Raw genomic sequence first — 15416 nt, forward strand, 5'->3', positions numbered from 1 at the left:
TTTCTTCAAGGTATTAACAAAAGATGATCAGATGTGATCTGAAACACATCTGAGTATAACTTTTTTTATAAGTTGCAGCATGTTAGAAAAGCACATTCCCTTTTTGTGCACAATGTCACCCTGACTTTGAAAGCCGCCAAATGAAACAGAGTAATTTTACCATCTGGAAATTAGACTTCCCATCAAAATCTACTTTACGTATTCACCATTATATTTGAGCACCTGTTACAGTTCTGTCCATGAAGGAAAAAAATCCAAGAATAGCACTTGGATGAGATATTTTAAAGGATTTATTGTAGTAAATTAGACCATTAATCTAGCTAATCCAGTATCCTGCCCTGCTTCAGAATACAGCTTCTGATTTGTACCTGCTCAGACAGTGAGCTCTATTTCTCAGCTTCATGGCGATTTGTCACCTGCCTTTTAAAACAGTCTTGTCATGCTATGCTCAGATGCCAAAGTCATCTTGTCTATTCTTTCAGTCTAATAGTTTTTATTATTTATTCCCTTTCCTTTTATTTCCTTTTTCAATCTAAAGGAGCAGCTGCTCACTGTTACACAATAAATGAAACAAGAAGTAGTATCTTGTTATCTGATTATATCAACTCAATGTTAATATGTAATTTGAGTAATAACTCTCTGCATTAAATTCACTAAAGGTGAGGGAAATGTTCAGTGTTGATTGAAGACTGCAACAGGGGACTCCTGTAAGGAGTGTTTGGTGCTCATTGCAGAGTCATGGAACTACTAGCCTTAAGTACAACATAAAGTTGAACAGACAAAAGAAGTCAGCCCAAAATGTCCAAAAAAGAGATATTTTCTGCAACAGCAAGGAAGAGAATTCTGTCTCCTTTTTTCAAAATGAAAACCAAACTAACATAATTATTTAGTTTATTGCAACAAAATTTCTATCACATCTTTCCTTTTGAAATTATTAAATTAATCCTGTAACTGTGTTAAAGATGATATGCAGTGCTACTGCCTGGGTAAGTTTTAGTGGTAGAATTTTTTAATGCCTTGCACTATTCAGATGATAAAGAAAAGGAATTTAAAAATTATGAAGAAAAGTATATTATACAGATCATTCTACTGGAAATTCTAAAAATGGACCAAGTCCAGTAACATACAGCTTTTTACATGACAAAATAAAAATACCTGAATGATGAACTAGTCCTGTGGTATGCTGTCCTCATAAGGAAAGATGTGAATTGAGTCCTCACCTGGTTTGAATTTAGGCTTATTTGGAGGGGGAAGGGGGTTTATTGATTTTTTTCCTTTGTTGAGTGATTTAATATATATGCAAATACCTATATATATTTTTTTTTCTATATGTAAGTAGCTGCATTTCCATTCTATTTAATTTTAACAACAATTAAAAATATACTTGTTTGCTTTTTACTGTTACTTCCATTATTCTCAAACCACAACCAAAAGCAAGCCCGCTTCATTATCCAGAATTAGCATGTCCCCAGACAGGTACACTTGCTACCTATGAATAACTTTTAAATAATTAAACAAGATAAAATGAAAAAGCCTGGAGCAAGTTCAAGATAAGGTCCTCAGCTCCATCACAACCTAATGAGAAAAATGTACTGGAAGCAGTCTTAGGCTGGTGATAGTGGCATATGTCTGCTGAGGCTCAGGAATGCCAATATCGACCTAGGAAATGAATATGTATTCCTTGCTGCATTCCAAGCAGCCTTGTTGGCAAGGATTAAGGAATACTTAGACTTGAGAGACTTTTCCTATTACAAACTCTATTATAATCTTAAATAATATCTTGTTACATACAGATACTACTTAGAGGATCAATACAAGACAATAGGTTTGAAGAAGTAGTCAACAGCCCACTTGCTTCTTTCTCCTTTCCTTCAATGACTAGTGAAGACTTGTGCTAGGTTTTGGAGAAAACGATCCCAAGATTTCAGAAGGGGCAGCTGATAAAATGTCTCTGTTTCCTAAATAACAAAGGAGATGGTTTTGCTTAAGCCCATTTATTTTCTCCCAAAGAAAACAGTTTAGGTGTTCTTTGTAGGCCATTAAGAGTATCCAAGATACCCAGTACCCTAAACAATAGTCATGATGGCATGCCACAATACTGCAGCCACTATTTCCTTTTAAGAAAGGGTAGTTTATAATTCTATCCTACTTATTGCAGTCTACAATCTTTCTGCCCTTCTTTCTGCTGTATCTTGTTGCCTACCTCTTACAAAGCAATCTGACCCTAGAGAGGGCTGTAACCCAACACAGATAATAAAGTTGTGCAGGATGACTACACTGTGATGCCAAAGAATGTGATGCTTCAGTCACTGGGCATTGTGGAGAAAGAGTCTTGAGTCTTTCTGCCTGTAAGGCATAACCAGGGTAGAGGACACCGGAGGGCTCTCTGGTGAGATGAGCCATGTGCAAGGTTGCATGCACTGAGCTATTTCCTCAGTGAGGGAGTGTGCTCATTCTTGCATCACATAAATTGTAGCGCACACAGCACCGCATCATGATAGCTGCTGCTTGTATTTCACGGAACCATGGGCAAAGAAAGGATGCTCAGAGGAAAGGATTTTTCTTTTTGAGACATTTGGAAACACAGAGTTTCTGCTAGTCTCTGAAAGGTCAACTAGAACTTGCATAATATTCCTAATTTTTGTGCTTTCATCTCAAACTCCAAAATTACTGCTGTAGTTCTACTTTTGGCTGAAATACAGCCCAAGCTCTCAAAGGATAGCCCTCATGCCATTTTCAGCCTTTATTCATCACCCACAATGGCGTTTTGTAGTTGTAGTGTGGTATTTACCTGAGGTGCTGTATTCCAGGTGAAGACCTTCGTACAGTCACTAGTATAATTGCCCGTTCTTTCAATGGCATTCTAAGTAGAAGCAGCCTCCCATGAAAAGCTTTCAGGATCACTGAACTGAAAACATACTGTTGAAGAAGCAATACATGCAGAAATAGCAACCGGTCAGCTTCTGGTCAGTTCACAAATGTTAAATGCAAAGTATGAATTTAATATATTGGAAATTGGTTTTGATTCCTTTGGACCTGTGTGAGTTGTATTACTGAGTTTCTCCACTGCGTGCCTTGAAGCTGTGTATTTGTATCAGTACTGCTTTTAAATATCTAATGCTTGCTTAAAAGTTTCCAGTTTAGATCTCAAATGGAAAAAAAAAGTTAGGACACTAATTTCCTTCACAGTTATGCTCTTTGTATGGAAGAATATCATAGCTCCCATTGCACCGTTTCTCGTGAAGGTAAATAGACCTTTTAGCAGCATGGATTGTAGTTTTGTAAGCTGAAGTGGGTATGTACAGGTGGCTTTGCTGCAGAGCCCTCTAACAGAGGAGAGAAACAAAGGATTTACTCACTGATCAAAGTTTGAAGTGGAGCCTCATCCCCATTTTTGCACACATCAGATAAGCTAGACAGGTAGTAATGCAACCTGCTTGGTGGTCAGTAATTTTCACGTGTCAGGTGCCTTTATATATCCCTTTCAGTTCATCTAAGTCACAATTTGTATTACTACCTATTGTGCCAATTGCATACTCTTAGACACTTGTAATAGCATTCTTCAGTCCCAGTCTAAAGTATCCCACTGTTCCTGTTGCAAACTTTAGACAGAAAGGTGCCAAACAGTATGGTGTTCACTTAATGAGATTGCAGTTCTTGACTAGAATTGAACAGTGTGGAATCTTGAGAAGGAAAAGAGCTTGTATTATTCTCTTAAAACAAGTGTGTATATGCATCTGTATGTGTGCACACAGACTTATATTACAACTCATAATATTTCCATACCACTAATCTGCTTGCCTGTTCTCTCCTGTAGCCCAGATGATTTACTGAATGCACTGAATGAGGGTATCAGCCGTGCTGATGTGATCATTACATCAGGAGGTGTATCTATGGGGGAAAAGGTATGCAAAATTTAACTTGGACTTCCTACAATATATGTAAGAATTTCAAACCAGAGTCTGTCGTCCAAGCTACTACTTTTGTATTAATGTTTATTAAAAATGGACCTTACTTTTATTGGAACACTTACATGTGAATTACTGAAGAAAACGTGAGCGTCTTCAATGCTCATTCCATTCATTCTTATTTCTGTACTATAGCTGACAGAGTGCAACAGAGAAGGTTTTAATTCTTGATGTTAGGGATTTACAAATGTGTTTTTATTTAAGGAATGATTTATGTAGATGAGGAAGGTGCTGGGTTAATAGCACATGAAGACAATAGACTTTAATTTTAGAGCAGGTAAAATGTAGATAGAATTAAGGTACTTTGAAAGTGCTTTGAAAAGCAACCTGAGTATATATATAGCATTTTTTTTTTACTCAGCACATCTGTTTCCTGAATGTGCCAAAGCTCTATCTGTTACAAAAATAGTTTTATCACATTTTGCACCTGATAGTCCTACAGAGAGTACATAGGAGACCCAGTGAGCTGATATATTTGCCTTTTGAATCATTAACAGAACTGTTGATTGAGTTCCTGTTGATTATCTCTGTGCCAAAACCATCAGAGAAAATAGGGATACACAGATGCTGGTGGGGCATAGATGAACCTGCAGGACATTTATTAATCATGACTTATGCAAAGGAAAACTCAAATTACTTTTTGATCCCTAGCTGAATCTATGAGTTTGGCAGGTAAAATAAACATCTTTTATAACTAACAGATACTTAAGGCGGTCATTAGGAGGTGGGAAACATGAGTGCTGGTTTTGTTTACTTTTTTGAGTAGAAATCATATCATTAGATACTAAATGAAAATGGATAATTAATCAAACCAGTGCAAATAACTTTCAATTACTCCCATTGTCTCCAGTATGCCTAGAAAAATAATCAAGGACAAGTACTGGTCTTTAAATTGGGAATGTGGCAACATAGTGCAGATGCAGTAGCACTAAGAAGTGGCTGAACTGCTGATTGGTCTTACATTCAGACTTTCTGCTCATTTCCCCCCAGTCTGAATTTGAGGCAAGAGTCCAAAGTCAGTAGGCTCTACATTCCACTGATGGTCTGCCCTCTGATACTGAGCTTTCTACAGTTTTAATGAAATAGCTGTGAACATCCAAACAGTAAACAGAAAATAAAGGAGGGGTTAATGCAATTAATAATTGAGAGTTTACACCTGGCTGAAATGAGTTGCTGCTTTCCAAGTACTTGAACACACACGTGCACAAAAAAAGGGTTAACTGTCAGGGAGTTCCAGATTTACTGCTTTCAAAGTCTGTCTGCACAGATGACTGCTGTGGCCCACATGTATAGCCTCACTAAACACAACAGAATGGGTACTACATCTTTAGGCACAGCAATTGTCAATAAAGGTTAAACAAGTAATTCCATTTATTTTAATAACTGGATCAATCATGATTATGCAAAATCATCTAGCTTGAACTCATTCACAAACCACTCACGGTTTTTTCTTTCTAAGGAATGTTAAACCCCACCACTGTGAATTAGACCATTAGACTCAAGAAATGACAATCATTACAGTATCCTGAAAAACTATGATTAACTATGATTTCTACAGTACAGTATTGATTTCCAAAGTAGTTGGAGATGTCTAAATCAACAACTAGATAGCTTCCATATGAAAATTTAAATAACTTGATCATTTAAAGTCTTAGCTTTGAATCATAAAGGGTTTTTTCCATCTTTGACATAGAGAATGTTTTAGTAGGAAGTTTTTGTGGGGTGTTCTAAGATTCTGATGCTGCAGATGAATTTTAAGGAAATATATGTCCTTCTGGAGTCAGGTTTGGCACCTAAATGAGTCTGTTCTTTACTTCTTCTTTTCCAAAACACTTTCTTTCAAATGCTGAAAATTCCCCACTGGGCTGTAGCACTTTCAGGATATGCAAATTTTCATCTTCATTTGATATTAATTAATTGCTTTGAATGCTTAGATGATGTAAAGCCACTTTGATGTTGCTTAATTTTATTTTTTTTTAATTAAACAGGACTATCTTAAACAGGTGCTGGATATTGATCTTCACGCACAGATTCACTTTGGCAGAGTTTTTATGAAACCTGGGTAAGAAATCTTTCTGCTTAGGCAGCCTAGATGGAGGCTACATTGGGCCAAATATCCTAGTGAAGTGCTTCAGTAGATTTCACTTTTTCAAATGTACTATTAACCACAGGATAGATACATGTGGGAAAAGCAGTAAAATCAGTGCTCTTCAGATTAGTCATCATCTTTATGGGTGAAATTAACTGGAACAGAGAGATTATTTTTATCAGTAAGAGATATTTCTCTGATAACTGTTGCAGATCAGGTTTGGGGACTGGTGGGAAAGCAGCATGGTATAAACATTGCCACAGCCTTCAGTGCGATCACACATCTCACATTGACATTACCATGAAATAAGCAGGAAATACAAGGACATTAAATGGACAGTTTGCTTAAAGAGTATCTCATTTCACGTCAAAATTTGCATAATTTATATTCCTACAAGCAGTTCCTTGAGAGAGGTGGAATGACAGGTAATTTACAAAGCTTTGTCTAATTGGCATACTGAGCATAGTAATTTTAAAGTAAGCAGAGACCTTTATGTGTTTAGTTTGCCTCAGGAAACTGTTTCAGCTTTTCATAGAAAAACATTGCTTTTCTATGCTGTGGCACTGCTCATCAGTGAGTCTGGAAGTGTGCTCTGCAAAGAGAATGAAAATCACACGTGTTGAAAACAGAGTTCCCTTTTCTCCACAGTGCAAGAGCAGAAAGATATCTGCACCTCGGCCTCATTCCCTATGGAGAGCAGTTTGTTTGCAAGCTGGGTCAGAATGGTCCAGCTACACAAGATCAAGCACAGCTTTGCAGAATGATTCCCTCTAGCCCAGAACTGTTGTCACGGAGCAGAGCTGCAAGTGGGTGTTTGCTGTGAAAACAGACAAATACTTTCACTGTCTCTGCGTACAGTCTGGTAAAGAACTGCGTGTGGGCTCGGTGCTTGCGCTGCTCCTACCGCCACCTCCTTTCCACAAAAGGAATGAGTGAGGCTAAAAGCTTCTTTCTTCCCGTGGTGGATGTAGCCCAGGCATAGAAATTGCTCACTGCTTCTGTCATACTGCTACAACCAACGTAGGGAACTCCCAGAAGCAGAATCTGCACTCCAATCTCTGCTGCTGACAAAATGGATAACGCGATTTAGAGAATTCAGAGTATTAAATTCTGGTTCTGGCTTACTTGTAAGCGAATGGAATTTTTTCTCCTGGTGACTCCTCTTTAGACCTGCAGCAATGAACATTTAATAACTAGCTGGAAAAACTTCTAGCAATGGGTTTTTTCCCTTAAATGTCCCTTTTCAATTTATGCCACGAGAAAGGTATTTCTTATTGCTACCAAAACATTTGCTCATCAGTTCTTACTGAGAATGTAAGCACTCTCTTTTTCATTAGCTGTAGTGCAATAGAAAATATTGTATCTTGGGTTTTATTAACTGCATGTTTAAAGATTGTAGATTGTGGTTACCATATTGGGAAAAAATCCCTTGAGTAAGTTCCAAGAGTGAAGTCAGTGTTTTTAGTATGCCTGTATTTGATGTGCTTCATGAATGCAGGGTGGTGCTTGGGGATTTACCATCCCTCCACTTGGTCTGAAAGTTGCTGAGCTCATGTAAGGTTATCTTGTCTAACCGCATTGACAGAAGGAAGTACTGAAAGTTTCTACCAATGATAGTGTTGAAGTGTCATACAAGAATTCAGTTTCTGTAAATATGAATTAGCAATTCAATTTTTTGTCCATTGGTTTGTGCACTGGTTATAACAGTTGGAGGTCTGGCACATAGTTCCCATCATGTTAGAGGCATTTTAAAACAGGAACATCAAACACTAACTTCCCCTGATAATCTAGGATATTGATGAGTCTTAACAGATACAAAACTAGGTGATAATGATCAAAGTGCAGGAAATCTTCAAAGGTGTAAACTGTCATCTGCTGACCAGGTGGAAGTGGTCAGCTCAAGATAAAGCCAAGGAAACCAGCCTTATTATTGCTCCTAGTATAGTTTCTAATGTTTGAAAGGATTATACTAACACAAATTTCTTTTTTCATGGATGAGTCCCTTCTCTTTGCCAGCCACATTCTTGAGGGGCCACATTACTGTCCTATTTGTGTAACAGTAACAGCCCTCACTGCAAGTCACCAGAGGTCACTGAGCAGCTCTGAAAGGCAGAGAGAGCTCCTCATTGATAGACCTGGGTGTCACCTGGCTGCAGCTCTGCCCGTGGTATCTGGATTTGTTCATCTGCAGACCAGCTGCTCAGAAATACTGCTCCCTTGTAGTACTGTTGTACAGACTGGAGTAAGAGAATTAGACTCACCAATGTTATAAAAAATTGGGAACCCTTATATGAAAAACAAACAGCTCTGTAATTGCATAATTCCAATATTACTTCATTGTTAATTGGCTTCTAGCATGAAGACAAGATTTAGATTTTTAATTTCTAGTTCATTTCCTTTTAGATATTTCCTCTCCAAATTTGTGTACTTAAAACTTGAGAGTTGAATATCAAGAAAAATTATTCTGTCACCATAAAGAGAGGATTATAACTCCAGTATGGAATAACCATCAGGTTCTAATGAACTGCTGAGAGAGAGATGTCCTGTTTTGTTTTATTTTCTTTTGCAAATATTTTAAATAATACAATAATGTTCAGTCAAATTCTAATGCAGATATTAAATAACTTCCTTTTTCCGTAGCCTGCCAACAACTTTTGCAACTCTGGATATTGACGGCGTAAGGAAAATAATCTTTGCGCTTCCAGGTAAGATGTTTTGTGGATTACTTTTGTTGCTGTGCATAGATGTCAGACATGAAACAGAATAGTGACACTTCACAGCACCTGTGCCTGGTGTTGGCCCCTAAGGAAGGTACCTCTAAGATTTTCTCAGAAATTTACAGAAGATATGAACTTACAGGGATGTGCTAAGGAGTTCTTTTTTGTCCCTGTCCTCAGAATTTTCTGGTACAGGTCTTAGGATTTCTTCCCTCCAACAATTTCCTTCTATTTTGCACAGGGGTGTTTTTTCCTACAGCTCCCTGCACCTTCACCATAAATATGCTGTGGGTGTAAGTCAGTGCATCCACTCTGACATACTGAAAATGGAGACAAAAATGAGGGAATGCCAAGGAACATGTCACGGAATATTTTTGTTTATCATGCTCATGCTGTGGAACCAAAAGAGGGCAGCACGGCTGCGCCACTGCTGGCTGTGTGCCCTGGGAAAGCGCTTGTTTAGAATAAAGATTTTCTTATGCGTTTCTGTCCTTCTAAATGAGGAGGAATTTCTTTTATTCTCATTGCTCTGGCTTTCCATGAATTTTGACTACACAAGCAATCCTTGATGTATCTCTAGTGCTTCTACCCTCTCTTGCTTTAGTTGCTGCAGCACATTTTCTCACAGGGTAGAGATCAGTGGAGCATCCATCTGATCATAGTATTTATTTTAAAACTGTTGTCTAGGGAAGTCCAGATATGTAAGACTGTGGTGTTTGACTGTGGTCATACACCTCTTTTGTGAGTCAACAGAAAACATATAAACCAGTGGAATTCTCCTCAGAATTTGTCCTAAAGCATTTTTCTACTCTGTTAGGGAATTGAAAGTTATTCTTCCCTTGGTGTCTGGGAGCCATGAGTGATGAATAAAGAGCCCTGTGAGGGTAGAGCCAATAACTATGCACAATTAACTCTGCTCCAGCCCCAGACAAATTTAGGCATAGGACAAAGGTAGCAGAAGAACAGAGGCAAATGGTGGGGCCTGAGGAACATGGGGCAGTTCTGGTCAGAGCAGGACCTCAGCACACATCATCCAGAGTGTAGCTTTCAACAGGGGGACTTGGCACATGCCCCTTGCCACACACCTCTGCAGTCTGTACTGTATGCAGTACATTGCATGGAAAGCTCTGTAGAGTCCTTTAAAATGAAATTGCTATAAAACATAGGTTCACTTTCAGTATTTCAGAGTAAACCAAGAGGGCATCACCACCAACTGTTCTTTGTCCTACAGGCAATCCTGTGTCAGCTGTTGTCACCTGCAATCTCTTTGTTGTTCCTGCGCTGAGGAAAATGCAGGGTATCCTGGATCCTCGGCCCACCATCATCAAAGCCAGGGTAAGAAGCTTGTCCTCTATTTAAAAATTCTCTTGAGATGTTGAAGTACAACTCTTTGGGCTTTGAAAGACTTGTGTTTGTAGAATCTGAGCCCTAGACTAGTTCTGGCAGTGGAAGGACGTTCACACAAATAGAGTCACATTCTCAGTCTCTGTTAATGGTAATATTCAGTCCCATAATTTTTTAGAGTTAGATTGCCATCTAATGGAGTGAGATATATAGATGCAGAGGCAGCCATTTGCCAGTCAGGCAGCAAGAATGATCTCCTGTTTAAAAAAGACATTTGTTTTAGGCTATGGTAAGAAATGTAGAGTAATCTGCGAATATCTAGAGCTGGATAGTTCTGTGTTAGCAATAGAAAATACAAACTTTAAAGCCTTTTTGTTGAGTTATTTATATAAGAAAACCACATGACCCCCACCCTAAGCAATATAAATTTCTTAAACTCTTCTCACTTTTCTAATAAATCATGGGTAGTGTAACTCTATTTAATATAGATTTAAGGCATGTTATTAGAATGTCATCTTCTTCTTCTGTTTTTGATTCAAATAAAGTACCAAGGCATACATCAGCTTTTGTAGTTTTCTTAGTGTTCTTGGCTATGCACTTTTCTCTTACAGCTTATCCCGTGTCTCTCTTGTGCCCTTCCTCAAGCGTCCAGATTTTATCTCACAGCTAAAATATTCTAAAAGAGAGAGAAATTTGCAGTGACCTTCACTTTTGCATGTATTTTCCATTATGAGCCATTGCCTGTATGTCTTTTCATTTCAAAGATTGGCCATTTTCCTTTTGTCAGAGCTAGCAGGATTTTGAATGCAAATACCATTTTATCTTTCTGCAATGTAATCCAAAGAGACCAGGCTTTTTTCCTAGAGAAGTACTATCTGTAAACTCTCAGTAAAGGAACAGTTTTGGAATATTCCATTTAATGCACGTAGACTCCTTCAGATACTTTGATATTGTAATATCACAGTTGTACATCCTTAAATACTGCAGTCTCTTAAATACTGCAGTCTCTTAAATACTGCAGTCTCTGCCTTCTACAGCTTTTAATCTAGCACTAGACACCATCTGACCTCAAAATACAAGTTTTTGAAAAGACTGTTTTTAAGGAAAAACAATTGAGCAGATTATTCCATTATTTTAGACAGTGCAATGTGAATGCATGACATGTTCATCCTTTCTTTTTTAATCCTACAGTTATCATGTGATGTAAAATTGGACCCCCGCCCAGAATATCATCGGTGCATTCTGACTTGGCATCACCAAGAACCACTACCTTGGGCACAGAGTACAGGTCAGTGCCAGTCACACAGGCTGACAGACACTCACAAAAAGCCTTGCCTTCCTAAAGATGTGTCTGGGAACAAGAGTGTGCACATGTTTTTTTCATAGAGCGTACTTTATGCAGCCCGATTTACTCACACATTTGTGCACACGCATACACATGCATTAGTACAAAATTCAGTGCTGATATGGCTTGTCAATTTAACCATTAAAACATGCTTTGTTTGAATAACCTGCCTTATACACATACACACTACATGTGTATGCTTGCATATGTGCATACATTCCTTTTTTTAAACATCCACTAAGCTTGCTTGCAGGCAGGCACACTTGCTTCCTTTTGCTGTTGTGCATGTACTAAACAGACACAAGTTGGGGCAGAGGTAGGAGCAATACAAATAAAAGAAGCGTGATTTTAGCTGGACAGGAAAAGTAGGAAAGATAGCAGAGGCTCTAGATGTTCTCTTAAAGCCGACTAAGGATTTATTAGTCATGTTTGCCACCTAGGAATACTTCTGAATACTCAGTTGCAGCTAAGGTAAATACTAGATTTGAATACTGGTTCAGCTAAGTACTGCTAGAAAGCTGACTGTGACACTTTTGCAAGAGATGTAGGTCCTTCAACAACTGTCTTTTTGCTACATCCAAATTGTTCAACTAAAAGCACTATATGTGAGGCTCCACAGGGAAAATACTAGTTCAGTTCTGGGCCCTCATTACAAGAAAGTCATTGAGGTGCTGGAGAATTTCCAGAGACAAGCAGTGAAACCGGGGAAGGGTTTGGAGAGCAAGTTCTGTGAAGAATGGCTGAGGGAGCTGGGGGTGTTTAGCCTGGAGAAAGGAGAGTGACAGGAGATCTTATCACTCTCTACTAGCACCTGAAAGGAAGTTGTAGCCAAGTTGGGGGGAGCAACAAGTGACAGCACAAGAGGAAATGGCCTCAAGCTGCACTAGTGGGGGCTCAGGTCAGACATCTGGAAGAATTTCCTATTGAAAGGGCTGTTGAACATCGGAACAGGCTGCCAGGGGAAGTGGTGGAGTCACCATCCCTGGAAGAGTTCAAGAAACAACTGGACATGGCACTTAGTGCTGTGGTTTAGTTGAAATGGTGCTGTTCTGTCAAAGGTTGGCTTAATGATCTTGGAGGTTTTTTCCAGCCTAAATTATTCTACTCAGAGAGAATAGAGTTAATAAAATTTATTCTAGAACAGGATATTAAAAACATTCTAGACTGTGCTGATTTTAATGTTTGTATAACTGGAATAGGTGTACAAATTGAAAAATAAAGTAATTTCGATAGGATTAGCAATTTACTAAGACAAGATACATGGTACAGATAATGTGGAAGGCTAGAGAGGAAAACAATCAGCAAAGAGAATGATGGTTCTGAGAGCCAGTGCAGTGACAGACTGACTAAATCTCCACAGAGTTCTCTGTTTCCATCTACCTTGGAACAGCAAAACCCAAGCTCCATGAATAAGTTAGCCACATAAACATTTTCATCATAACAGCTTTTGTTTGTTGTACCACGTTTGTTGCAGCATTTGGAACTAACTGAAGACTCCACTGAAATTGTTCTGCCTCTCTCCTGTAGGGAATCAGATGAGCAGTCGTCTGATGAGTATGCGCAGTGCCAATGGACTGTTGATGCTACCTCCAAAGACAGAGCAGTATGTGGAGCTTCACAAGGGGGAGGTGGTGGATGTCATGGTCATTGGAAGGCTATGATGTCACCAGCAAGAGCGAAGCTTTGATGCATGTCCACATATCATTGACTGTATCCTGTAATATGCAACGGCACAGCTAGTTTTTCCGATTTGGATAAAAGTTGATCAGTATAGTCAACATCTTGAAATATATTTCAAATGGAATTTAAATAAATACCTTTTAAAAAAAAAACTTTAAAACAAATCTTAACAAAGAAATTTATTCTGATTATATCAAAGCAACTTTTTCCTTTTCTTGCAATTGCTTTGTGTGTTCAATGCTAGTTCTAATAGCGGTAGCTTTTAGTAGACAGCAGTAGGTGCCTGCAGAACTTGTGTTTTTTCTCATCTTTAAGATACAACTACTTACGCTCTTAAAACAAGGCTGTCTGCTTATTTATACTAGCGTAGACAACACTTGGATTTCCCTTATTAGTATGCTTCATAACCGCTTCACAGAGAGCTTCTGCTTGTTCTTTATCTTGTATCTCGTGTTGATGTGCACAGTGCCAAAAGCAGAGTGGCTGCGCTGGGAACCCAATGAAGCCCCGAGGTTTTCGCACCTCGCCGCGCATTCAGGGATGTCTCTTGTCCCAGCAGCCACCCAGCTCAGTACTCTTGGGCAGTAACTGGATACCTTTTATTTCAACAAACAAAAAAATTGCTTCCTTAAGTGCTGACAGCCTTTTTAACCAATACATTTAAAAATGTACAGAATTAAAAACTAAAAAAAATCAAAGACTGATCTTGTACAGATATTAGTGTTACCAGCATTCGTGTGAAAATTAAATGAGCAAAGAAATAAAACTAATGTTAAACAACTCTGTACCATAACATTTTCTGTAATGATATTGAAACTTAAATGAATAAAAAAAATCCTCAATCATTATTTAAAATTTCACCTGTTCAGCCTTGTTGTTTGAAACAAAAAAAAGCAGTGATTTGAGAAGGTATTTGGGGTGGGGAAAGAGTGTAGGGAGGAAGAGAAATAGTATGTCCAATCTAGGGCCTTCCCTCATGTACAGTGTCATGAGGGAACTGAAACTACATAGTGAGCTCTCTCTCACACCTCTCAAGGGACAAAACAGAAGCAGCACTTGCAGGTGGGGTGGGGTTACAATCAGACTAATCAAAGCTGGAGAGTACTTAGTTTCCCCATATAAATTGCATAGCATTTGCAAACAGCTCTTGTGCTGCACTGTCTTGAATTTGATAAAGTGTTCTTTTTCTTTTTTTTTTTTCCCATGCGATAAGGACTTTTTAGCTCCCACCAGACTGTGTATTTTGGTAGCATCACATTTCATCTGGGATTAAGACCATAGCAGTGCCTTACAACACCTTGTTTCTTGGACTTCATGGGTAAAATGCTATCCCACCAACTCGATTTGTGAAGCCAGACCATTTATCTATAGTATTTTTGAAGACTTAGGGAGAACACAGAAAATTTAAATCCTGACTGTCACAGTGGACCAGAACTGTAGTTTTATGATAACTGCAGAGGGCCAGGCTGGTTTTAAAACCAAACTCTGTTTGCTGTGTGGGCCATTGCACACAAACTCCCTGTGTGGGGCATTGCAAAGGTTGGAGGCAGGTAGGCATACACTGTGTTTGGAGGCAATCCAGGGATTGATTGTTCAGAGAAACAGTAACACAACTTGCTGATCATAGGTTTTTTGTTCTGGACTACGGGTCCACATTTGTGATCTCTCTATCACAGCAGGGTAATACCAAATTAAATTCATGGATGTCTGTTTTTACTGTACTAATATTTTAAACCACAGAAGGAAGAGAGAGGCGGGTTAACTCATCTCTCAGAAATAATGCAGAACATTGCGCATTATAAGCCAAAGGATTATTATAATGTAGTTAAGGGTTATTATAGGCAGCGTGTGTAATGAAAATCAGAAGTTTATAAAGGACATCAATAACATAAAGACTCACTAGCAGTTCAAGTTCAATAGTTGTTTTAAAGGCAGAGTCTACTCCTTGAGTACATGCATTTGATACATTTGGATACAGAACTTTGACATTTTCACACTCTCCCACCTCTGTTTTCTCAGAGGAAATACAAATGAGGTGTCAGAGCCCAAATCAGGCTATGTTATCAAGATAAAGTTGGGGCTGACAATTAATGATTCTTATACCCTTACCTGACAGGAAACTAAGAATAAGAAGAGAGTAGATGTTGAAATGCTCGAGCACAAAATTTGCCAAAACCTTTATTTTGCCTTAGCTGGCAAATTGAAGTCAGTTTTTAGTATCGGGGGGAAAGAAAAGCTTGAAAATGATCTGTCATATTTGTTGGCACTTCCCA

At 38.5% G+C, this 15416-nt stretch overlaps 1 protein-coding gene across 8 annotated transcripts in view; it reads left to right on the forward strand.

Annotated features, from left to right (window-relative positions):
- Positions 1–13975, forward strand: part of GPHN (gephyrin) — a 271571-nt gene extending 257596 nt beyond the window's left edge. For all 8 annotated transcript variants that reach the window (XM_084207537.1, XM_084207540.1, XM_084207539.1 and 5 more), the window contains 6 exons: positions 3818–3905; positions 5957–6030; positions 8698–8762; positions 10006–10109; positions 11310–11406; positions 12991–13975. In XM_084207537.1, the coding sequence (XP_084063663.1) occupies positions 3818–3905; positions 5957–6030; positions 8698–8762; positions 10006–10109; positions 11310–11406; positions 12991–13124 (562 nt within the window). In that variant the 3' untranslated portion in view covers positions 13125–13975. The remainder of the gene's footprint in view (positions 1–3817; positions 3906–5956; positions 6031–8697; positions 8763–10005; positions 10110–11309; positions 11407–12990) is intronic.
- Positions 13976–15416: the final 1441 nt, after the last annotated feature.

This window comes from Fringilla coelebs (assembly GCF_963513975.1).
Source record: "Fringilla coelebs genome assembly, chromosome: 6".
In the NCBI taxonomy this organism is placed as follows: Eukaryota; Metazoa; Chordata; class Aves; order Passeriformes; family Fringillidae; genus Fringilla; species Fringilla coelebs.